The sequence below is a fragment of the Botryllus schlosseri genome, chromosome 6 (genome assembly GCF_051294905.1).
Source record: "Botryllus schlosseri isolate E-star chromosome 6, Bs_hap1, whole genome shotgun sequence".
NCBI classification, from domain to species: Eukaryota; Metazoa; Chordata; class Ascidiacea; order Stolidobranchia; family Styelidae; genus Botryllus; species Botryllus schlosseri.
The window spans coordinates 15,308,839-15,334,089 of record NC_137241.1 but is presented as its reverse complement, the minus strand read 5'-3'; the positions used below and the strand labels follow the sequence as shown (position 1 = coordinate 15,334,089).

General features: G+C 41.2%; 1 protein-coding gene across 1 annotated transcript; it reads left to right on the top strand.

Moving 5' to 3' along the window:
* Positions 1–7,362: 7,362 nt before the first annotated feature.
* LOC145441109 (somatostatin receptor type 2-like) lies at positions 7,363–16,567 on the top strand. The gene is made up of 9 exons (XM_080318905.1): positions 7,363–9,169; positions 9,264–9,426; positions 11,180–11,361; positions 11,426–11,554; positions 11,609–11,819; positions 11,907–12,188; positions 13,820–13,923; positions 13,993–14,153; positions 15,783–16,567. The coding sequence occupies exons 1-9, from the start codon at positions 9,027–9,029 to the stop codon at positions 15,833–15,835; spliced, it is 1,428 nt and encodes a 475-aa protein (XP_080175031.1). The 5' UTR covers positions 7,363–9,026; the 3' UTR covers positions 15,836–16,567.
* Positions 16,568–25,251: the final 8,684 nt, after the last annotated feature.

The window sequence follows — 25,251 nt, the reverse complement described above, 5'->3', positions numbered from 1 at the left end:
TGAAGGGCCAGTGAAACATACAATCAGTGAATGACTGGCTGCTCTCACCGGCGTGTCACCGGCGTATCGCGGATAATCCGAACATTTAATTGACACTATTTACTTATTGGTGACTTGAAATTGACTCATAAATTTTGCTCCGAGTCACGAGTCAATCCACATTTCTGAAGCGCCGAGTCAAGTCAAGTCAAATCATTTTTCCAAAGTGACTCAAGTCATACGAAAAAATTAACTCGAGTCTGACTCGAGTCATCCCAACACTGCTGGTAATAATAAGCCTATTTACATCGGTGTTCTATGCGTGCCGCGTTATAAGTAGATAATTCAGCCATGCTAAACTGTTTCCCATACTTCAGTAGCAACAGAAAACTTTGTGAATTAAATTATAGGCTAAACCAGTAGTTCTCAAACTGGGGGGCGTGCCCCCCTTGGGCGGCGTGAAAGCATCTGAAGGGGCGCGCGAAGCTCCGGTAAACTGAAATTTTCTTCTATTTCACCTCTTTTTTGCTATTGCTATGTGTATAGTCCGAATTTCATATTGGAGAATTCTCTTATCAACAGTCATAACCTTCCATACCATCAAACTATCTGTAAGAATTGCTAACATTCTGGTGTCATTGTGTGATATGACGATAAGTGGGGCACGAAATATTGTACTGTCATAAAGTGGGCGTGTCTTAAAAAGTTAGAGAATCAGTGGGCTAAACTAAATCTTAATATTACAAAAATGAATGAACAACAAATAAACTCTTCTGAAACCTGTCCTGAACCATTTCCTACACCACGGTCAGAGTTTTATTCTTAAATCTCTGATCAGTACCGAGGCATGCTTCAACAATTGACCAAATTTACTGGGACCAGAAATTTTCGCACCCTAATGTTCATCAAATGCAATCTAACAGTTTCCGAGCCAGTGAAAATGTAAATGCGAACCAAAATGTTGTAATTCGTAGTTATCGGGAGGTTCGTTCCTTTTGCATTTATTTTAATTTTACACATTTTATCGGTATCATCCTTATCGCTGACGCCTTACTAATTACATTTCATTATCCTCACTCAGCTCTGAGTGGCCTAATCGTTTGATTACATTTCATTAACTATCGCTGTAGCCTATTCGCTGTTAGTCTAGGGTTACCATATTTTAGGAACGGGAAAGGAGGACGCTTTTTCAAACTTTTCAAACTTAGAATACCGATGGAAAATACTGAAAAATGGTAAGTGTTTTCCATTTCGTAGTCGGTTGACTAAAAGAAAGGTCATCTTTCTCGCTCAGCGACCAAAATACTGTTTTTACCTTCACTTTATCATGTGATTGCCTTAAAAAATACTTTCCGCTCATCTCCCGAAATACCCGCCAGAGTGTCACTTCAGCGCTGATTTACGGCATCTCAGTCCAATATTACTATGAATATGACCAGAATGCTCAAAAAGAGGACAAAATCTCAAAAAAGAGGACAAAGAGGACACTTTCAATAAAGTAAAAAAAGAGGACAAATCCTCTTAAAAGAGGACGTATGGTAACCCTATTATATAATTGACACTCGATTCAGGTTTGACTGCTCGAATCCTTGTGTGGGTGTGACATAAGTACTCTCATTATGCGCCTATACCGGATGTACATTGTACTATCATTCGCCGATTCCCATTATATCTTTCGGAAAGTCCCTTCGGCATAATAAAAATACGGATTCCAAGTCGAATTCAGGAACGGCAAATATACCTGAAAGGCATCGCTGATTGCTAACAGCCTGGATGACTAGAATTTAATTGTTACACGCTGCCCATGAGAAATATAGTTACGTTACGTAATGTATAGTGTATACCAGTGGTTCCCAACCTTTTTCGGCGTGAGGGCCAAATTTAGAATTTCAGAGTACGGCCGGGGCCGCACGAATACCAGGGTAATGAAAGGAACCCAAAATTGTCACCAAAATATGGAAATTGGCATTGTTCCGATCATTCGCTTGACGCCATTGGCCATTGTGTTGCCGCGCTCCCGTTGTTCAGAACAATCAACCTTTGCTGGCTATTTCGGAGTAGTTTTATTGCCCTGGCGAGATTTCAATTCGTATTTTTGGAATCAGTGCGACACTTGCTTTCGATAAACACCGACATATCAAATTATTCGGACGCTTGGGTCGCGAGCTATAGGAGTAGGACTACCAATTATGCTGATTTTTGCCGGCTAAATAAGCAGTACGCATCTCGGCGTATTCAATCGTGAGTAACTTGTTGCACATCTATCCGTAAATTAGTTATCAATACCCAGGGCCGTAACAGCACTTCGTCAGCTCCCCCCCCAAAAAAACGTTTCTCTTGGCCCCCCATAGGTTGATAAACCGAACTTCGAAGCCCCCAGACCCCCTCAGGCTAGATGGCTGTTTACCGCTATTTATCATCTAAATCGGGTGTCAGTTTTAGGCAGCTTCTCTCGACAAATCGCGCGAAGCGCGAAAAATTTCTATAATTCATGATTGAATCGGTCAATATAATCGGGAATTGCATATATATTGGTATCAATTTTTATCCTCTCTCTGCTCACGTAATCAGATTGACCGGTTGAGCCGAGTGAATGTGTTTGAAAAGGTAGGACCACTCATTATCATAATTAAACATCTTCGGGAGTATACCCGGTGGCACTAACGAAACAGCACTTCGTCAGGCCCCCCAGAACACTTAGGTCTTGGGCTCCCATAGGGTCATAAACCGACCCCCGTGCCGTTGTTCGCTTCTGCCACGAAATCAGGATCCCCGTTTAGTGAGCCAGCGCGGAGCGCGAAAATTTTCGATAATTCAAAATAAAATAGGTCAATAAGATCGGGAATTGCATATATATTGCTATTTAATTACTTGTCCTCTCTGCTCACGTAATCAGATTTACCGATAGAGCTGAGTGAGGGGTCTTGGAAACTGTAGGGCCCGTAAATAATAATTAAACAAAACATATTCGGACGGGCGGAGCCGTTGGTACGACTTCGTTACATGATGTTATTTTTTATTTCGTGACCTCCAGTCTGCTGTATCAAAAAATACAGAATCGCCCAAACGTACTAAACTAAAAGATGCAAACTATTTCAAATTGGTAGTTCTTCACTGGCATATAATTCTTCCCTTCAATTATACCTATATGTATTTTGAATATACATAACGAAGTTTTCGGTCAGCGTAAGGGCAGTTCTTTTCGACCAAGGTTTTCTCGCTGCCGATCGTTCTGGCACACTTATTGGTGTCGCATGCTACATGGCCTAAAACTTTATATGTCTTCGTGCGGCGTGGCGCGGTAATGGCTAACGCCGATATGCCCACTTCTATAAATCTTGCGTATTTTATCTTGGTCGAAGAGTACCCAATATTTTAGGTACTTGGAAAGTTGAAATCGCGCACAGCGCGAAAAATCTTTGAAAAAGTTACATAAAATACTCTATTGGGGGGCTTGGGGTGCGGCAGTTACGGTCCTGTCAATACCTCTAACTATACTTATATCTATAGGTACTGCCCGTTCAACTGGAAAGTTCGGGCACATTGCACTGGAACAGCAGTGACGTAATCTTAGCAGTCTACTCGCAACTTGCGTGCAACCCTAATTGAAAACTCCAGACTCCAAGCCAAGCGAGAGTATTTTATAAATATAATTTTTTTTCATAGATCGATTTCTCAATATTTTTGTGGGGGCCGCAAGAAGGCTAGTTGGGAATCACTGGTGTATACTGTATAGTGTATACTGGAATTATAGTTCGCTACGGACAGGGTACGTATATAAAGGGTACCAAACTCCGAAATTCCCCGCAGAGGGATGGATGGCCTGGTGCGCGAAGCCCCCCACAAGTCGTGTTGCTCACCCTATGGGGGCCTGAAAATATCATGTTACTGCCCTACTCAAAACAATCACTTTGGGATTTCCTTGAATTCGTAACACAATCACCCTTCCCAAAATATGTTTCCGGCTATGCCGTTCTGTGGATTGGAAGTCGCCTATATACGAAGCCACAGACGAGCTCTAGGAAACCGAAAGTGATCTCACATGCTGACTTGTACAAACTACTCATTTAGTTATAGTTGACGGTAATTTCCCCGCGGGCCGTAAAATGCCCTGGTGTGCCCTACGCTAACCTGCAAGCCTTCGGGGAACCCCGAATTTTCAGTGATTCACAATAACAAAAATCTACCACAATACACGTCTAAAGACACATTTAATACATTATCAGTAGTTACATTCTGCACCCGGAAACACCGGTCAAGAACAACTGATCTAGTTAGTTGCTTTGTAGTAATAAGTTACGGATTTTTAAAGTTGTCAGTTCTAGTTCTAGTTTCGGGTTTTGAAAAGTGAGTAGTTCTAGTTCTGGTGCGAGTTATTAAAATTCAGTTTAGTTTGTTTGTTTGTTTAATTGAACAGTTTTGGGCGCTTCTCCGAGTGCTCAGGTAGGTCTCCGATACTCGCCATTTTGACCTCTGTAGGCCTACTTTGGTATTTACGCTTTCAACAGACTTTGAAGTCGAACCATACATGTCATTACGGAAGAACGATGCTCCTACAATATTGTATTGATCAACGAACACGCATTTGGTTGCGTTCACTGGATAAGCGTCGCCATATCCTCTTCTGGCGAACACGATTTTCCATGAGCAATCTCATGGATGGATGACCGATCTGTTCCTAAATACAATTCATACATGATTTTTGTCATATGGTACTGACTATCAACCTGCATGAGGATGTATATTATGGAATAAACTACACATATTTTACATTAGGACAATTATGAGCGTATGATAAGGAGCGGCATTTCGCAATTCAGAATATTTGAAGATTGAAGCGGACAACAGATAATAGAACAATTCAGGTTTAGCCGACCTAGCCTAATCCGAAATAAGACGCGTGCTCAAGTGCGTACATTTAATCGAAGTGGTATCGCAGAGATGAGAAATTAAGCATGAATGTAGCTTTGATTTCGAATAATGGTTACATGCGGTCAGGCGCCCGTAAGTGCCGCACCCAAACACCCCAACCTATATTGGGGGAGGGGGAGCGAGCTTAAAGAGGGCCCACAATTATTTCGTGAATTGACATAAATTATAAAGTAGGTTCCCTGGAGGGCTAGACACATACTCAACTCATACATAGGGTTGCATTTAAAACAAACGGTCATGGCTTTTAAAAACAAAACAAAACAAAACAATAAAAAACATGTTATAGACAAGGGCCTTGTTTTAAATATGTTTGTTTTAAATTGATTTTTGTTTTAAATGCAGCCCTACTCATACCTATGATTTGTGATGACGCGCTCGTTTTGGCGATAGTTGGTTGCAGGTTACGGTTGCATTTAAAACAAAAATCAATTTAAAACAAACTTGTTTAAACAAGGCCCTTGTCTATAACATGTTTTTTCAAGCCATGACGTCACAGACGCTCAATTGTGACTTCATACTGGATTGACATTGACAATTGAAAATATATGGTAAATATAGCTCCTTTGGCGAATTAGGCTTCCAACTCCTGTCATACATACGGACCGAAAATACCTTTAACCAGAGCTACATCGTCATGCAGTGTTTTTACGGTCTGCGGTCATCATCATCATCATGACAGTCATTCCGTACCAATGATCTATATCAACGTACTATAGCCCGTGAGCCGACTAATTTTAATGTTCCAACCATCCCATATTGGAGACGTCAGCTATCGGGTGGTAATCGTCTGTACGCTCATGCAACATGTTTTTAGGAAAGTATTTACACAATAATGGCATAATTATACAACCTAAAAAGCACTATTTTGTTTGTTTTTAAAATAAAGGTCTTTGTTTAAAACATGTTTTAAATAGAGTGTTTTATACAACCTTGTTTTAAATGCAACCCTAGTTGCAGGCATACTAGGACCGATCTGTATGGGCTAATATTGACTGTTGTGGAGGTGCGTCACGTGAAGTGGCGTTGGCGTACGTCCGGGAGGTTGGGGTTCGAAATTGCCACCACGTCCTTACGAAATCCCAATGCTGTCTCCAATATTTATAATCTCATTTGAAATTAAGCAATTGGTATCATGCTGTTATGTTTCGACCGAACAATACGATGACACCTTCCTAGGTGAAGCCTCGCATTTCTAACCTGGTACCTGAAAGAGAACAGGAGAAGTCGTGCTGATATGCAATAGATATTCAATATAATGTTTTCGTTTTGTTAGAAAATCATATGATAATGTTTTTTTTTCTTTCAACACTCTGTTAAAGCAGAGTTCAATTTGTACACCAGTAAACGACAGTAAGCGTAGTGTGTGTCGTGGTCGATGTTTTTATGACTCAGAGAAAATTTGTAGTAAAGCTGGAGAGCCAATGCCATAGGGCAGTGGTTCTTAACCTTGCCACCAGCGCCCCTCAAGGGGCGCTGGCGATTTTGAAGGGGACGGAAACGCTCAGGAGGCGATATGGGGGGCGCTGGGCTCAGGGGGCGATATGGGGGGGGGGGGGGCGCTGGAGAAAAATGGCTTCGCAGTAGATGATGTGGTAGTAGGACATATCCTTAATGAGTATTCAGAGCGAATTAACACCGAAAACTTCGTTATATATAGCCTACAAAAGACATATAGGTTTAATTGTCCATAGGCGTCTAAATAACAGGCACCGAATACTCCTGTCTTGGCAATCTGAACCTCAGAAGACGAATTCCATCTGGCTGGGAAAAATTATATGTCAGTGAAAAATTACCAATTTGAAATCGTGTGCGTCTTTTAGTTTGGTACGATTGGGCGACAGGGATATATAGAACTAGATATCCCTGTTGGGCGATATCCCTGTTGGGCGATTCTATATTTTTTGATATAGCAGACAGGAGGTCACGGAGTAACATCATGCAACGAAGTCATACCAACGGGTCCGCCCGCCCGAATATGTTTAATTATTAGTTACGGGCCCTACAGTTTCCAAGACACCTCACAATGTTCCCTCTACGTTTTGACGAGTCTGCGCACACTCACCAACTCACTGCGCAGACCCTTGGACAACAGTGCGTAACGACTAAAAAAAGGTCATAACTTCGGATTTGTTGTGCGCAACGTAGATTTTCTGTGCGCAGAGACCGTTTCAGCACTGCGCACGTGCGCAGCTTAGCGGTAGCATTGCACCTCACTCAGCTCTACCGGTAAATCTGGTAACGTGAGCAGAGAGGACAAGAAATTGATAGCAATATATATGCAATTCCCGATCTTAGTGACCGATTTTATCATGAATTATCGAAAATTTTCGCGCTTCGCACTGGCTCGCTAAACAGTACAGCTGATTTCGTGGCAAAAGCGAACAACCTGATGGGGGGGGGGGGGGGGCGGCGGTCGGTTTATCACCCTATGGGAGCCCAAGACCCAAGTTTTTTCGGGGGGCCTGACGAAGTGTCGTTTCGTTCCTGCCAACTGGTATACGCCCGAAGATGCATAATCATTATTGAGGGGTCCTATCTTTTCAATCACACATCATTCAGCTCTACTGGTAAATCTGTTTACGTGAGCAGAGAGACGATAAAAATTGATATCAATATATAGCCTATGCAATTCCCGATCATATTGACCAATTCAATCAATAATTAGTGAAATTTTTCGCGCTTGGCGCGTCTAGGCGAGAATAGCTGGCTCAGTAAATGGACACCCAATGTAAATGACCAGTATCAGCAAATAGCGGATAGCCGAAGGGGGGTCGTGGAGCGAAGCCACGCGGAAGTTTGGTTTATCACCCTGTGGGGGGCCCAATACCAACGTTTTTTAGGGGCTGACGAAGTGCTGTTACGGCCTTGGTAACGAATTAATTGTACCTACGGGCACGCCCGAATATGTTTAATTATCAATTACGTGCCCTTTATTTTCCAATATAACAGCTCACTCAGCGCTACTGGTAAATCTGATTGCGTGGGCTGAGAGGATAAAAAGTTTGTAGCGACATATATATGTACTTACAACCTATTCATTTATGCATTATAGAAAATTTTGGCACCTAGGGCGACCAGGCCACACAAACTTTGCTGACCATCGAAATCACGCTACGGGGTTTTTGGGGGCGAAGACCTCAGAAGTTTGGTTTATCAGGCTATCGGTGCGCAAGGCAATCGTTTTTAGGGGGATTGACGAAGTGCTGTTACGGCCCTCCCTCTTACTCATTGTCTTTATTACATTCCTTACAATATGAGGTTGGGGGGCGCAGGAGCACGATAATCTTTGAAAGGGGGCGCTGGAGGAAAAAAGGTTAAGAACCACTGCTATAGGGTAATAGTCAAAGTCAGCAAACAATAGATCCCAATTTCTCTTCTCGGAATGAGAGTTCACCTTGAATTACGTAGGCGATTAATTTGATAATACAAGTCATTTCGAAAATTACCGCGCGGACCATTCAGAACCTTCTCGCAGACCACGTGATGACCACCCCTTCACTAAACAAACAAAGGTCCATTTCAAACAATACTCAAAATTCCTTTTGGAACGTGTGCAATGCTTCGGATAGGGGCTCAGGGCTCATAACCATAGGCGTAGTCAGGATGAAAATTCTGGTGGGTTGAGAGCGGGCCAGTATATTTTAAATAACGGCATGATATCAATATCCATTCTGACTTGTTGAAAAAGAATGACGTCGCGATATCTACGTTGAAAATGGGAAGAGGGTATATTATTCGCGCCCTTTCTCTGATCGAATATTTCACGAACCAACTCTACCTTACCTATATGACTAGTGATGTTTTCATTTTATTGCAAGTGACTTTTTTAGTATGCCTTTCTGTAACTTTCATTATGTGTGCAACCGTGCATAGGCATATTCTTCACTATCTGTAGGTTAAGAGGGGTCGTCTCACCTCCTCCGTTTTCATAATAGCGTAGTGTTTGAAACTAATGAATAGGCTATATCACTTAATGAATGAATGACTGACTGCAATGAACACAAGCTGAGACAACCTTCGCAACAGTATTATCTCATCATGACATATTCACCACAAAGATCGCGTTGTAATCGATTCGCACTATTGCAACTTATTTCAGAACTAGAACACTGACAATGTCTGATGCAGAAACGCTAAATAATGGGGAAATAGCCATTGTTGCGATTCGAATCGCAATGTATATTATTGGAACGCTCGGGAATGCGCTGGTGATATTCATAATTCTATTCCTGAAAGACTACAAGAAGATCACTCATTGGTAAATCCGAATGACGTAGGCCTATTTCTATGACGCTGGTTGAAACTTCGATTTAGACAGATGGGTCGCATAATTATGTATGCTATTTCTGCAGGTATGTGCTACAACTTGCGCTGGCCGATTTATTGTTCTTGCAAACTCTACCGGCGATGATTCACGAAAGGATCGGCGGCACGTCCTTCCAGTCGGAAGGATTTTGCAAATTCAGACAGGCCTTCTTTTTCATCAACTACTACTCTTCCATCTTATTCCTTACGGTGAATGAAGGTTTTATGTATATAGTCGGGTGATGCGGCGTATAGCCTATCGCAGACGTAATTTGTTCTCAAGGCCCGAAAAACAAGATTTCGGTAATGCACGAGGATAAGAGGTTCTGATACACATTAGCTAACTCAGTTAACTTCATCCAATCATATTGGTTTTGCTGTTCTCGCAGCAAAACTCTCGGCGCCATAGTGCCTTCTGTGATTTTCACGACATCGGTTGTACATGTACATGTACAGTACAATGTACAATTGCGCAATGCACATCTGCTCTATAGGCCTACTTGATAAAATCTAACCGCCGTAAAAACTTCTACTTCAAAATCTTTGCAAATAAATATCAGCTTAAAACAAGAACACGTTAAGTGAGCTTGACATGAAAGGACTTGTGTGGTTACAGTGATCAGCGAAAATAGACGCATGCCCTGCTTCGTTTCTGTATATCTCCATCATTTATGGGTAGGCGTACTCTACAAATCATCCTATTTTTCAAATATTTTACATACGTCCCTCAACGATTATTTTGAAAATGAATAGGTCTACGCCAGTGGTTCTTAACCTTTTTTCCTCGAGCGCCCCTTTTCAAAAATTTCCTGGGTCTGGCGCTCCCTATTTTAAGGACTGTAGTAAAAAACAATGAGAAAGTGGTCGAATTCTGACAGGTCTTTTCGGGTTGGGACTTTACTATTGGAAATATTTCGTGCCTGAGGACCACTCGAGTAATTAAAGATATAATACTGGTATATGTGCTATATTCGGGATCAAATCAAGGTTGTTATTTATAACGACCATCGGGTAGGCCAACCGGCTCATACCATATGGTTCGAGCCCGATCTACACATCGTTTTTTCACCTCTGCGATTAGCAATATTATTAGCATGTATTGTTTTTTGTTTTGTTGCTTTGTGTTACAAGCAAATCAACTGAGAATGTGACAGAGATCTTTCCTCACATTGAATTTAGTACTGCACCCAGCTCTTAGCTTTAAGATGAATGTATTCCAAACAAATTAAACCATATTATATAATATTCATGCGCGTTGTGGCCTTGTGAGTGACAAAAATAAACACTAGGCTACCTTATCATACTTTATGATACGATGAAGAAATATTCGGATGAATTAATTTTGTAGCTCTCAAATACAATTATATTTCGTTGATCATTTTGGCCGGAAAGCTTCAAAGCATCTTTAATGTACAAAAGGCATCACTCTCAAAAGTGGTACAGGAGTAGGTCTACCTCTTCGATTTCAACATGATATGCGCTGCAGGATACAATAAGTATAGTTTGAAACATTTTGTGGGAAATAACCCGAGCTAGCGTGACGGGAGTGTTTGAACGACGAATTGGCGATCCAAAAGTAGGCTATATATACCCTACTGTAGTGTAGGTCTATCACCCTCCCAACTGTGAACACATTTTTTGCTGTTAATGAGGGGATAAGTATCAAGTGAAATTGATGCCTCCAGTAGATCTGTACGTGTACTGTACAACTGTAAAGCCGTCGTGATCAACATGTAGCCTAACTTGAAATTACTAAATACCATCTGCAGCAAGTTTGATCATCATCATTGCACAACAATTGACATACTATCAAAGATTCGCCGCACAAGTTTCCCGTTTACGGTTAACATCGATTAGAAGCAAAAAATCCACTCACATCTAATTGACGCTAACTATAAATTCATCATGTGAACTAAAAGCATCGGAGGCTATGACTATATAAGGATAGCGTTTACTGTTTCAGGTGATGGCCATTGACAGGTATTTGGCCGTATGCCACGCACTTTCAGTCAGAATCCAGCGCTGGCGGTCACACCAAAGTGTTGTGATGATCACAATTGCGGTGTGGATCATCGCTATAGCATTGAGCACGCCGCTTATACGTTATTCTGGTATGAGAGGAATTCAGCCGTCGTGTACGTGCGAGTGAGTGCACCAATCAGCTCTCATCGAGTCGCCACATGCTCATCGACATCAACATTGTTTCTAGTATTCACTTCCCAACGTCGTGCGAGGGTGATGGTGACAACGGTCAATGCGAAAATGTGCCAACGGGGGAATGTAGTAAACCAACGAATTTCAACGGACCCCACTTCAGTGACATTGGATCTCCGTTCTCGTACGTATCAGTAAGGCGATGGATGTTTTCGTATCTGACTCGAATATGTTGCAGGCTTATTGAGTATAACGAAACCGGGTCAGGAAGCGGTTCCGGAAGCGGTTCTGGAAATGGTTCAAATGGTCCAGAATATTATGGATATAATACCTTTAATGACACTGCCGACAGTTCGCCTTCGCACATATGCGTCTACAGTCAGATGGAAATGGGCTGGCATTACTACGTGTATGCCAATTTCACAGTAATGTTTCTTTTCCCGTTACTGGTAAGTTATTAGCTGCCCTGCAGCAATCCAGAGAAATCACAGGTAGCAATGAATATAATCTCATAATAATGAGCATCATTCGGTCAGGTTATCACCTCATGCTACGTCCTGATTGTGGCGAAATTGGCGGCGACGAATGTAACAGGCACGCAGAATGGAAGATCCGATAATACAACTGCTGGCAAGCAGCGCCGTGGGTTCTTGTGGCGACTAACGAAACGACCACCGTCCGCTTCTGGCACTGGCAAATCTTTCAAGGAAAAGAGGCGCGTGTCTGTGATGTGCGCGACTCTTGTTGTGCTCTTTCTCGTGTGTTGGCTCCCTTTCCACGCTTATCACTTGGCAAAAATTGTAGGGATGGACCAAGATGTAAGTTTCCGTTTAGAATTTGCTTATGGCCTCGAACATGTTTGCATATGCTGTGCAAGTAGGCTATATATAAATATAAGTGTCGATCTGTTGCAATGAATCGAAACACGAAACTTCCTAATATGTGCGGCTAAATCCACATAGACGAGCCGATGAGCGGTTGACAATTGTATAAATGAGTCAGTATCTCTTGCGAGGAAATGTCATGCGGTAAATGCGCGTTATATGGTCTAATCAGCGCAATAATCGTGGCTAATATCACGTATTGACATAAAGCCTATACGCCATATTCCAAAGGCAGAAATGCACAATATATCGTGTCGATTTCAACACGAACCAAACCGTTTCTATTAGTTTCTGGATTTGGGTTCAACATTCAGATATATCCTTCTGTGGTCTCAATTTACAGTTGACAGAGATAAATTAGGCCACTGTATTCAAATTGCAGCTAAATGATTTTCACTAGTTGTACCAATCCAACTCATCTGTGTTATCGAGGTCATTCGTCATCTCGTATCATCGCTTCTTAACCCTTTGCGAGGTCCAATAAGATAACCTAAATCAGTGGTTCCCAACCTTTTTCGACCCATCGCCCCCTTTTCAAGCTCAACACCGATCATCGCCCCCCAAATTTTGTGTACCGAGAATTGGGCATACAAACTATAATCACCGGCGGGTTGACTAAATAAAGGTCAACTTTTCGACTCGAAGCCTACTAATTTGACACTTTTGTAACTAAATTTCCGTGGGTTGACTAAAAAAAAAAGTTCAGCTGTTTTGACACGTCATCGCCCCCCTATCGCCCCTTCGTCATTTTCGCCCCCCTAGACCGCCAAATTGCCCCTTGGGGGGCGATGTCGCCCACGTTGGGAACCACTGATCTAAATTCAGCACCGATACTCTCGAGCAGCTGTGGCAGTAGAACTATAACTAGTCAAAGAGGTAACTGACGTTACTCATGTACAGGTAGTCGTGATGGTGTAAAATTATACAGAAGTACAAGTAGAAATAATTATTCCCACATCGGACCAATACGCCATTTCGAGTTGATAAGAATGATACAACTCTCTCCAAAATCTGCCTGAAAAAAATTGAGAAAGTAAGAACGTCTCCAAAAGAAGCATAAAATACAAAAACACATCAGTAGAAAGAGCGAGTATCGGAGACATACGTCCGAGTACTCCGTGAGTAGTTACAAAAAAATATGGTTATTGTTTAAGTTGAGCTCGCTGCTTTTTGCAATTTAAGATGAAAGGGACTTGTGTGATTGTGTAGCGTCAAAATTGAGACATTGCACAAGTTGCAAGAAATTAGATACACAAAAATCGACGACCTATAATCATAACGGCAGTTGAAATTTTTTCGAATTTACATATTTGGGAAAAAGTTGACGCGTAAAATTATGTCTCGAAATTAACGATATTTAGATATTTTTTAAAAACTCAATGTAACAGAGTTTCGAATTTAAATGAACCCGCCCTAGAATAGAAATATGGAGTCAATTGCAGCGAGCGGCTGTCGAATCCAACATTCACAACAAATCTCAATCACTCACTTATAATTCAAGTGGACAGTGTACGATAATGAAATCCGAGTCATTCAGAACGTTAAATATTAACGATGCATTTCAGATCTGTGAAATACTTCCCAAAGTCGTATCGATTTTCGCATTCATGAATTCAACTTTGAATCCATACTTCTACAATTTCCTTGGAACTTTTCGAAAACGAATGAGGTATATCATTCTCGAATGAATATACATCCGGGATGCGGGTAATGAGAATGCGTATTTTTCATTTATAAGACAAGTGACAAGTCACAACAGAATGCGAGCATTACTCTCGATGACGGGTCTCACGAAGATTACCGGTAGAAGCTCGTCAGCGAATACTTCAAGCGAAGGGAGAGGGAAAAAATCGAGCCTTCCAATGGACGGATCGACTGCGACTGGGCAGCATGGAGAACGTAAGTGACACCGGTCAAAACTGACAGTATACCCAGCCTTGTATATCGATTATATATGGAATTTCGATTTGACCCAGTGTGACGTAGTTTGGATTGCTTTTTGCGGGTAATAGAAATCAATAGATACAACGTCACCGCTTATCGCTGCAACGAAGTTCGACTCTTAAGTTCTTACCTTAGTGTTGGATCTTCATCCATGCTCCTCTTCGCCATCCGACCAGCACAAGCGGCGTCGTACAAAGCCTATAGAAGGGACCGTAGTATAAGTTGGCATCTCAGGAATCATCATCAAAATATCGGCCAAATGTAAAATTACCATATGTAGCGATACCACGTGGATACTATACGACAACACTACACAACGATACTTCTACTTGCATACCAGCCGTGGTCAGGGCTGAAACAATACTTCGTCAGCTCCCCAAAACGTTGGTCTCGGGCCCCCTATAGGATCATAAACCAATCTTACGACCCCCTGACTTCAGACTCCTTCCTTTACCGAGCGAGATAGTGTAATGGTTGTGCGTCCGGCTTCTCGATCGGTAGTTCGTGGGTTCGATCCCCGGCCGGGTCAGACCATAGACTCGAAAACTGGTATCCGCGGCTATCCTGCTAGGCGCTCAGCAATCATGGATAGCATGGAGGAGAAAAAATCGGGGGTGCAGACTAGATGATCTTACTATAAAGGCCGTATCGCATCTCCGTCGTCAAAGCATCTCGATGGTGCAGGCGAAAAAGAATACCATCTCTCTCTCTCTTTACGACGGGCCCTTTTTTCCACCACCAGTAATGCACGTTTTATTGTCGTAGGGGTTACGTGTATAAGTATGTAAAATTTCATATCCATGATGGAAATTTGTCTATAATATAGGTAATTGCATATCATGCTGCAATAATTGTTCATCCTCTCTAAGTCCCCATGATAAGATTTAGTGGCCGAGCTGAAGGACAATGAACAATGTCAATATATATATTGATGGTTTTGGTCAACATGCGGCGGTCATTTTCCCTCACGGTTTTATTTGGTACCACACTTCGCGAAGTTGCATGACTTCATAAGTCTTGGTGTGTCATGGAGCGATAATGCCTGTCGCTAAAATAGCTACTTTTTTTTATAAATGATGCGCATTTTTTTTCGGGGCGCTGAGGGTACTCATTGCTAAAACTAGCCATTTAAGGATACAGTAAAGTATAGTATAGTATAGCGTGAAGAAAATTTTGAAGTTGTAGGAAATCTCACAAAATACTCTATAATATATGTTGATTTGCGAAATGATTTTGGGCCCCCTTCGAGCTTGGGCCTCCCAATTGGGGGCTTGGGGTGCAGCAGGTATGGCCTTTGCAGTGGTCATCTGGCAGCAACTGCATGGTTACGAATATGATACAGCCAAACTTTACGAAAATATCATGAGTTGCGAACGATGCTGTAAAATGTTTGCCAGCTGTTGGAATGGGTTATTCTCCGATCATGTCAAGACACTCGGGTGATAGCCGTATGGTTATGCGGACCTTCTATATAGCCTACGCAACGTTGGTCTTGCGCTTCCAGAACCCCCGCGATCCTAGCATTTGTACATGGTTACTTTTCAGTTTATTAAAATTACACCATCTTCTTGTTATTTCATTTAGGTTATTCTCTCCAGACATTCCACCACGTTGAGAAGAATGGGACATCAGTGTGAATTCTCAACTTTTATGTTCTTGTGATTGAGATATCTTCCACAGTTTAACTGCATTTTCCCAACGAGACGCGACGCTGCGCAACGTCGCACAGAAGTAGTTGTGGGCCACAATCTACGCTATGTAAATGTGGCATTGTCTACTCGGCGACGAGGTGACGTTCGATATCCGGAAATGGGATGCCCGGCGCATTACCGGATTTTCTACTTCTATGCAACCTGTGTAACGTGATTTCACATTTTTGGTTTGTAAATATTTATGCATTAGCTATTACGTAAGAGAGACTATATCAACATGATCTTCGAGTAATCGCCCCTGTGTCTACTGACGGTCACTCCTGCTGGTGCGAATCAATCTCAAAGTCACGAGTGAATACTTTTCTGCGAAGTCAGATCACATTTGCTTCCTCTCCGACTTCCTGTATATATTTGGATATCGATTTTTATCATGGTATAATGTGCGAACCAGGTCACCGGCAATTTATGATACAAAACTTCCCTTCCACACCCAGTCAAGTTGGTGTGACTGAGCCAAATGCATCGTTCCCCATGGATGTTGTACATACCATCTTTTGTAGCGGTAATACGCACTTTTTACGGTAACAGTGTACTATATAGGTCACAATCCAAACTTTTTTATGTATTCAATTGCATGCAGGTGAATGTGCCAGCGTATCTTCGTGAGATAGTGACGGTGAACAGTACCGGCAAAATAAATCTTTACATATAAAATATCCATAAGGCCGTAGTTTATTATTCGCGACAGAAGCATCGCATCACCACAGCGCCTATAATACGTTTCAAGCTATACTGTCTGGCTACACTTGACTTCAAGTCCCCTGCTCTGCGTGCATTCTGCTGCTTTGAAGATTCCCCAATAGTAAGGCCTCTGAAATCGCACAATATAGCTAATTTTCACAAAATTTTGACGACTTTCAAAATTCAATCAAAAATTAGAATGGTCTGAAAGAAGGTGCGAAAGGAAGAAAAACATCATGTCTAGACTTTGTCAGAGAAGGAAGGTTCCGTGATTCATGTAGTCTGAGATATGGGGTCTCAGTACAGACAATAGTTCAATCAAAAATGTCAGTGGCCATATTGCTGCACGGGACGATTCCGAATTGGAAGTTAGACTCTGGCTCACCTAAGAATACTTAGATGAGCAGGCCTACAAAAAGCTTTTGAAGCGTGAAGTAACATCGTATCTATCAATAACCGCACTTGACTGAATAAGCAAGCCTGCTGAGCTTCTCCACAAAGTAATATCCAGGACAATTCGTCATCGACTCCAGGATCTTGACTTACCATATCAGCGTACAACTGGGTCTCCCTTAATACCATAATGTCTCTGGCCATAGTAATTACAAAACCTCTCTTATCTAACAAAGTCGACACTTGTTGTATTGCTTCCATTCGCATATTCTTTCCAACCATTCTAGTTTTTGAATGGATTTTGAAAGCCAGAAACTTTGTGAAAATGAACAATAATGTGCGAATGCTTGACTCAGTCAGCAACCATAAGCTACGAACATATGCAGATTTTGGATGTACACTGTACACTGTATAGCAGGGCTGGCCAACCTTTTCAACCAAAGGGCCACATTCGATTGACGAACTGTTGCGCGGGCCACTAGCCGCGCGAAGCGCGAAAAATTTTTGTTTACTGGTCAATAATATTGTCACCCGACTATCTTGTGGGCCTGCTGTATATTGCTGGGCTCTGTTTGCAAGGACTGGGCTATTGGCGCCTGGACATATCGATATCGAAAGTTTCAACCAACATGCGTCAATCATTTTGTGCCTAGGTTTCATAGTCGACGGTCTTTCTGCGAGTGCAAACGCAAAGTCGCATATGTTGAACGACACTCTGTCTCGTAATCGCGAATATAGTTAGATTCAATCCGATGCATTAGGCGTTCTTTCATTTTCACAAAGGGGCAACAATATTAAAAGCAAGAAATCGAGTGACAACATGTTGCGCGAAGCGTGCAGAAAAGTTTAACTTTTGATGAATCTGTCGAAAATTATTCTGCTTTATTGTAGTCTACGAAGATCTACCAATATGTGACTGGCTCATGAATCTGCCAATGCGTAGGAACTGATATTTTAATCATCTCATCTAAAGTGTTGCGGCCAGACTAATCAAATTTTTGGTTGGCCTCACAAGTTCACAATCTGTGCAATCCATTTTTGATAACATTAGAAATTTCGGAAATTACCTCGCGGGCCACTCAAAACCTTCTCGCGGGCCACATGTGGCCCGCGGGCTACGGGTTGGCCGGCCCTGCTGTATAGTATCCTACAAAGTATATAGCCTACAATACACGCTGAAACACAAAATGCAGAGGTATGGTCAAAGTAGTCAAGAAAGTTACTCAAGTAGAAGTAGCGACAAAAAACTACTCTAGTGCGAGTAGAAGTAGTCCTTTTAAGAGTAATCCAACATACTAGCTTTAAATATACTCGAGTAACTAAGTAGTTGTGAAAACAGTCATAATATACGTTCACACAGACTGTCAAAAGCTGCAAATTTAGCTATGCGGGAGTTGCAGAGAGCTTGATTCATATTGGTGCATCCCAGGAGGTATAAAGTTCGACGGCATAAGCACTCGACCGCATCATGGGATCCAAATGACAGTTTGGCCACGGAAAAGCTATTACAATCTTTTGTTTACCCGAACACCTCATTTCATAAAATGGCATGGTATGGGCCCTCACCGTAATAAATAGCCCGTAGTTTAGACCACTGGTTCTCAACCTTTTTAACCACGCGGACCGGTAAAACGTCATAGCAAATGTTGCGGACCGGTGTGCCGTCAAAAACCAAATTTCAATTAAATATAATTACGGAAAATGCATGGAACTTTGTTGTAATGCTAGAAACCTCATAATATGATGTATTGTAAATACTATTGAAGTTTCTGCAAGCTCGGTAAGTCCTGTTAACGACCACTAAACTATGATTGTGATTGCTCGGTATCCTTTGAAAGAAATTTGCTACAGCTTGTTTTTTACTGCCAAATGTCGCTGCACTGCCGGAATCTAACGAGGTTTGTTTAAGGGTGTCTTCACACTATGGAGTTTCTGAACCGATTCCGAAACAGTTACCGTAACCAACACTGTTCACACTGTTTATAATTCACCGAAATATTTACGAAAACGATTTTGTTCATACTGAAGGCGGTTTTCGAAATACTTTCATTCACATTGAGCTTTCTTACGGTAAATATATGGTAAATTTGCTTCAGTGTGAACATGGCTTTCTAGTGTTACGAAACTACCGACTGGAGGTGTTACAGAGCGTTACAGCTGCAAGGTTGCGATTCGGGGTAGTGTTATAACGCCAAGTCGATACAATATATTGCCTTTTGAAAATGATGGATGGAGGAAGAACAAACTGTTTGTTTTTGAGAAGGTCACCCAACCAAGAGATGGCTTGATGTAGGCACTATTAATCCCAGTAAAGATCTGATTACAAGGGGATATCAAAATCAAGTGATCCTTGTTGCTTGGTTTTGTTGAAGCTATTTGTCATATAATTGATTGTTGAATTTGTTGTTATTTTCGAAAATTTATGCCATACTCCGGTTACTGTAATATATACGATACCTCTCTTGTATAGGCTACTGCATAGTGGTTTCTTGTAACGTTAATTGTAATGTCAAAATGGGGAGAGAAAATTGTAGAATATTATTTGAAAACTATCGCAAGGCTCAAAAAATCAATTCGCGAAGAATTCAAAATTATTCGAGGATGCAACTTCAGTATCAGTATAAGTTTTATTAATATTTTAATTATTTCAAAATACCACAAAACTGCGATAAAATGAAAAGACAGGAAGGTGCCGAAACGACTTGGAGTAGTAACTTCATCCCCCTCTCGTTCTCCACTGCTGAACATTATCATTGCCAGACATTTCGTTGTTTTATTACAAAAATATCATGAGCAATCAAAATAACAAATAATGAGCCACATCGAGTGTCATGATCATCGCTTATATCAACTGTCGTCCTGAAAAGATACCAGCAGTACCAGTACCGTAAGTCAATATGAACAGCGCGTTTTTGAAAAGCAAGAGATGATTGACAGTTTGGTGAAATGAGTACGGCACCACCTACGTTCATATTGCACATATTTCGAAAATATCTACGGAAAATATTACATTCACACCAGAGGGGTTACGTTCGTATTCAGTGATTTCGATAAATGTTTACCGGATATACAATGTTACCGAAACGTAGTATGACGACACCCTAAAAGTCTCTAGCTTTCACATCTATCTTGTCCGAAACGAATTGTAGGCTAATTTTGAACAGTTTTGTATAACACTTACATCACTGTGACGTACGCCAAAAGTAGACCATGAACCCTATATTGTAATGGTTTTCAAACTTTTTTAGACACACCCGCCTTTACGATATTCAAAAATTTCGCGCACCCCTTATCGTCATATCACAAAATCCAACCAGAATACCAGCAATCCATGCGGATAGTTTGATGGCATGGAAGGTTGTGACTGCTATGAGAGAATTCTCAAATATGAAGTTCGGACTATACACAGAGCAATAACTATGAAATGGAGATAAATCACGCGCAGCGAGCGCGAAAAAATTGTCAGTTGACTGCTGCTTCGCGCCCCCTTCAGATGCTTTCACGCCCCCTGTTTGGGAACCGCTGCTTTATTGTGACACGATACAAAAATACGTCCCACACTTCTAAATAAATTTAGAACTTGATGTTTTGTTTTGCTAATTAATGAACACGCGCCTAACTTCTTGCATTTTAGAATTGAGATATCAAATTCTATAATGTATCCTGCAGAGAGATGGTTGAGAGCCACTGGACTGGGGGCGCGGCCACCTTGCGGGCCTGAAAGCATCCAAGGGGAGGCGCGAAGCCGTCTGGGAGAAATGGTGTATATTGAAATCGGAATGAGTTTCATTTGCACTGAAAGTTTCAGCATGGCAATGATCCTAATTATACTTCGATTTTAAATGTAAAAATATAGCATCGGACCACCCATACACTGATGCTAGATTTGGAATGATACCGAACCTTGCACTAATCAGAAGATGCCCCTGAATGAAGTGAAGGACCGTAGAGTAACAGGTGAATGCGTGCGGCTGTGTCAGTTCCATTGGTTTTTGATTAAGCTTACGCTCAGGTAAGTTTGAGCTAAGCTCAACTGCGATAGGTAATGCTAAGGATTCGCCAACAAAATCGCTAAAATATATATGTGCTACGTGCTGCCATAGCACACGATTATGTTTAACAAAATATTCAACTGGACATTTTTTTGCGCTCCTCTAGCTCATAATTATTGCTGTATGTATAGTCTGAATTCCATATTTGCGAAGTGTCTCAACAGCCATAACATCTTCCATGCTAACAAACAATGCGTTGGAATGGCAAGCATTCTGGTTGCTCTTTTTAATATTTTTTGATATGGCGATAAGGGGGCGCTAAATTTTTCACAATGATCAAAGGGGGCGTGTCGAAAAAAGTTTGAAAACCTCTGGTTTAGACGAAGAGCAATATGGAGAGGTTGTATCGGATACGGAGTTAACACATTGCGCGATTAGTATACGTTGAAAATATGACGGATCGAAAAATGTCATATACTGTAATTTTATTTCTGGAAAATGGAGGCAATACTAAACTTGGTTTTAAACTTCAACAATGTTCTCCAGACAAAAGAACTGAAATTAATTAGAAGAGCTCAAAGCAACGATACGGTGGTCTGCTTAAACAGGTCTAACGCTCAAAAAAGTCAGAGAACACTTTTCCAGATTACGTCATGCCACGGGCAGCTAGATTATACGATACGGTAGGTAGACGCTAGATTGCGAAACGGTAGTTCCAAACTTTTTTGAGTCATATTTACTGTGATGAAACATGTCATATGGATGGACAATGCGGTGTGAACGGAACCACGCAACCCGTTACCAAAATTGAATTCACCAATACTTTCGTGAAAACATGTTTGTCAATCCATATCGACACTTTGCGCTAGGAGTGACGAAGATCCCGGGTTTTACTTACCTTGTGCGAAAATTAAATTCTTGCTGGAACTCCATGATAACAGCTCCGAGATTCCTAAGTCTCTCTCTCTAATTGGAGGAAGATATTACTTGACACCTGACAAGCGGAAAGAAGAGCGAGAAGTAAGTACGTAAATCAAAAAATGTACGGAGTAACTTTGGACCTGAAAATTAGATTTACTTGATTAACTACGGCAAGTAGTGAAAAACTACTTGAGTAATTCGAAATAGTAGAAGTACTTCGTTACTGAAAACGTCTGATTCAATGAAGATAACACATGCTACTCTTGGAATGCCCTCTCTTCACCATGGCTCACCAACCTTTTTGAAACCAAGAGCTATGGCTACCAGTTTGATACAATATGGCAAGGCTCTTCAATCGCGTATATCGTACACCCCAGGGTGTACCAAAATTGTGAAAGGATGTACCACTCAGGTGGGGTGTGCAGGGGTGTACCAGATCCGACTTAAAATAGACCGATGGCTATACCTATCACAATAAGCAGAGAAGTTTATGCTTCAAAACACGTTGACTGCGTGTGTAATATCGTACAATATGCTCATATACGCTCTACGGGTAAGCTTGTATAAGTTCCATCCCTTTTGCGATACCATAAGCAAATATTTCCCTCATTTAAACGTTGGTAATGGACTAATTGGTTCATTTTGGAGTAAAACAGGATGGAGTTGACATGTGTTCCGCTTGCTATGTCTATCTATGCTTGAGGAAACCACCGAGAGAGCTCAAAAATATTGAATTGGTCCTTCGTGCGAGATGCTTATAAATAGCGTGTGTCGCATTGTGTCAATCATTGCTCACATTGTTCATCCTTATTTCAACACGCCAGAGGAGAACAGCTTGCAGGCATACGATGTTAAACAATAATTATGCGGCCCTCAACACATTATTAAATTAGCGTGTGTTGGCGACCGTCAATATGCAATTTGAATTGACGAATTGGTTCCTAAATTTTTGAGATAATTTAAACTTGAAAATTTTATTCACGGTTGGCGCGATTCAGAGTGACTAAGATTTTCCGTTTTTAATATAATCGTGTAATAGGAGGACTCCCATCGTACAAATGCGTACCGCAGAGGAAAATGATGCACCCATAAGGAAACACCAAGCTGGAATCGTGTGCGTCTCACGAATGAAGGCTTTTCTTGTACGCTTGACTGATTACAATATAATACATATTTCGACTATGCCTATACAATCCTGATGGGAGGTCAAAATACCAACATGCAACAAATTGATTAATAAAAAACGGAAGACGCATCATCCATCATTCATTTTGTGCTCAAAACTTTGGAAGACACCCCCTCCGTCAGCTCTATCGTTTAATCTCATAACGTGGGCCAAGAATGGATCAATATTTAGCAGTAATAGATGAAACAACCAAAATTATCGACGAATAAATTTTCAAAATGACTAAAGTGGGAATCCAGATAACGCTTCCTAACATTTATACTGGTGATTTCAGTGCATAGATAGTAAGCCTGCGGGCGTGTTCTGGTGCTACAATTGAAAACTTATATACACAAGGTATATCTTAATAAATCAGTGATGACACAGAACACCACAAGTCTTTCCTTGGTGCGAAGATCCCAGTAACATGAGTATAGTCGTCCAGATTGACCATGACGAGTCTCCGCCAGAATGCGGTCGTGTGCTAGATATGGAATTGAAACACAGCCGTGAATAACAAGAAGGTTGAACACCCCTGGATTAGGCTTACTATACGGAATCAGTGATCTTTCTGGTCAGGGGTGTACGAGTTTCGATAAAGCGTTAAAAGGGTGTACCACGCCAAAGAAGGCTGATTAGCCCTGCAATATGGAATGGTCAGAACCCTCGAAATAATCGTAGGTTCAACGGTTATAGCACGTAGTTATATATCACTGGAACATAATGGATGTTCTGATGACGATAGTCGCCGGCCGTAAATATGCTACATAACGAGCATAACGATGTAGTCCTGGTTAAAGATATTTTGGCCCGTTTTTGACAGAGGTCGGAAGCCTTTTTCGTCAAAGGAGCCACATTTAGGTATTTGCCCTATATTTTTAATTGTCAATGTAAATCCACTTTGACGACACGTATAAAGATTCGCGCCGTCATGGGTAAAAGAATATATTAAAACGTATACATGATTAATCTATCGATTCAGGAATTCGCCTCTCCAATACTTCATTTCTCATATCTGGCCCGCCAACTTGTGCGAAGTATATTGAAAAGATGAAAACGGAAAATGCCACAACTGCAGCGCAACAACCAACTCTCTCTCCACGGGTCACGCGAGCTCTGTGTGCCAATATTCACGACCATCAACCAACACCATTCGAACTAATTTAACGAGCAATCAATCAGTCGCTCGCGCTATGATCAGCGTCCGAGGTAACAATCAGTACACACAATCTACACAAAGACACACACAACTGGAGACATATCCCGCCCATGTCCTTATTGTTTTATACGTGCATGATATACAGAAAGGGTTCTCAACAGGTGAGGGATGGTCCCATCGCGAAATGGACGTAAAGGTGCCAGAGCTGGATCAATTACAATAATTCAGTTCAGTTCAATTACAATTACTCCCTTGCATGTTTCAATTACATTACAATTACAATTACTCAATGCTAAAAATATCAAATTACAATTACAATTACAATTACAATTACTCCCTTGCATGTTTCAATTACATTACAATTACAATTACTCAATGCTAAAAATATCAAATTACAATTACAATTACAATTACTGGTAAACATGTAATTTATAACAATTACAATTACTATTAGGCCTACTGTTAAACATATAATTGATTCGGTAGAGAGGTGTTCTTTGACAACCGTAGCGACGTAATTAGCAACAATCTCAGTCTCTTCATGTTTCATTCATGATACGTAGAATACCATTTATTTAAAAAAAAAACTCGAACGTATTCCAACTATTCCTAATCATGAGTACTGGACACTACAAACACAGAAAAATGTTTGAAGCGACTGTTAACAACCAAAAGTTTGAGCGACTAACAGCGAATAGACTAAAGGACAGTCAATGAAATGTAATAGAACGATTAGGCTACTCGGAGCTGAGTGAGGATAATGAAATGTAATTGGTAATGCGTCATCGATTAGGATGATACCGATAAGATGTGTAAAATTAAAATAAATGCAAAAGGAAATAACCTCCTGATAACAGCGAATTACAACATTTTGGTTCGCATTTACATTTTCACTTGCTCGGAAACTGTTAGATTGCATTTGATGAACATTAGGGTGCGAAAATTTCTGGCCCCAGTAAATTTGGTCAAGATTGGAGGTAAGATTGGGATAACATCACAACAAATGCGTGATCAAGTTTGATGAAGCCTT

Coding starts and splice junctions, on each gene's coding strand:
- LOC145441109 (XM_080318905.1), top strand. CDS start 9,027: ATGTCTGATGCAGAAACGCTAAATAATGGGGAAATAGCCATTGTTGCG. Junction 9,427..11,179: donor CTTCCATCTTATTCCTTACG/GTGAATGAAGGT, acceptor TTACTGTTTCAG/GTGATGGCCATTGACAGGTA. Junction 13,924..13,992: donor ACTTTTCGAAAACGAATGAG/GTATATCATTCT, acceptor TTCATTTATAAG/ACAAGTGACAAGTCACAACA.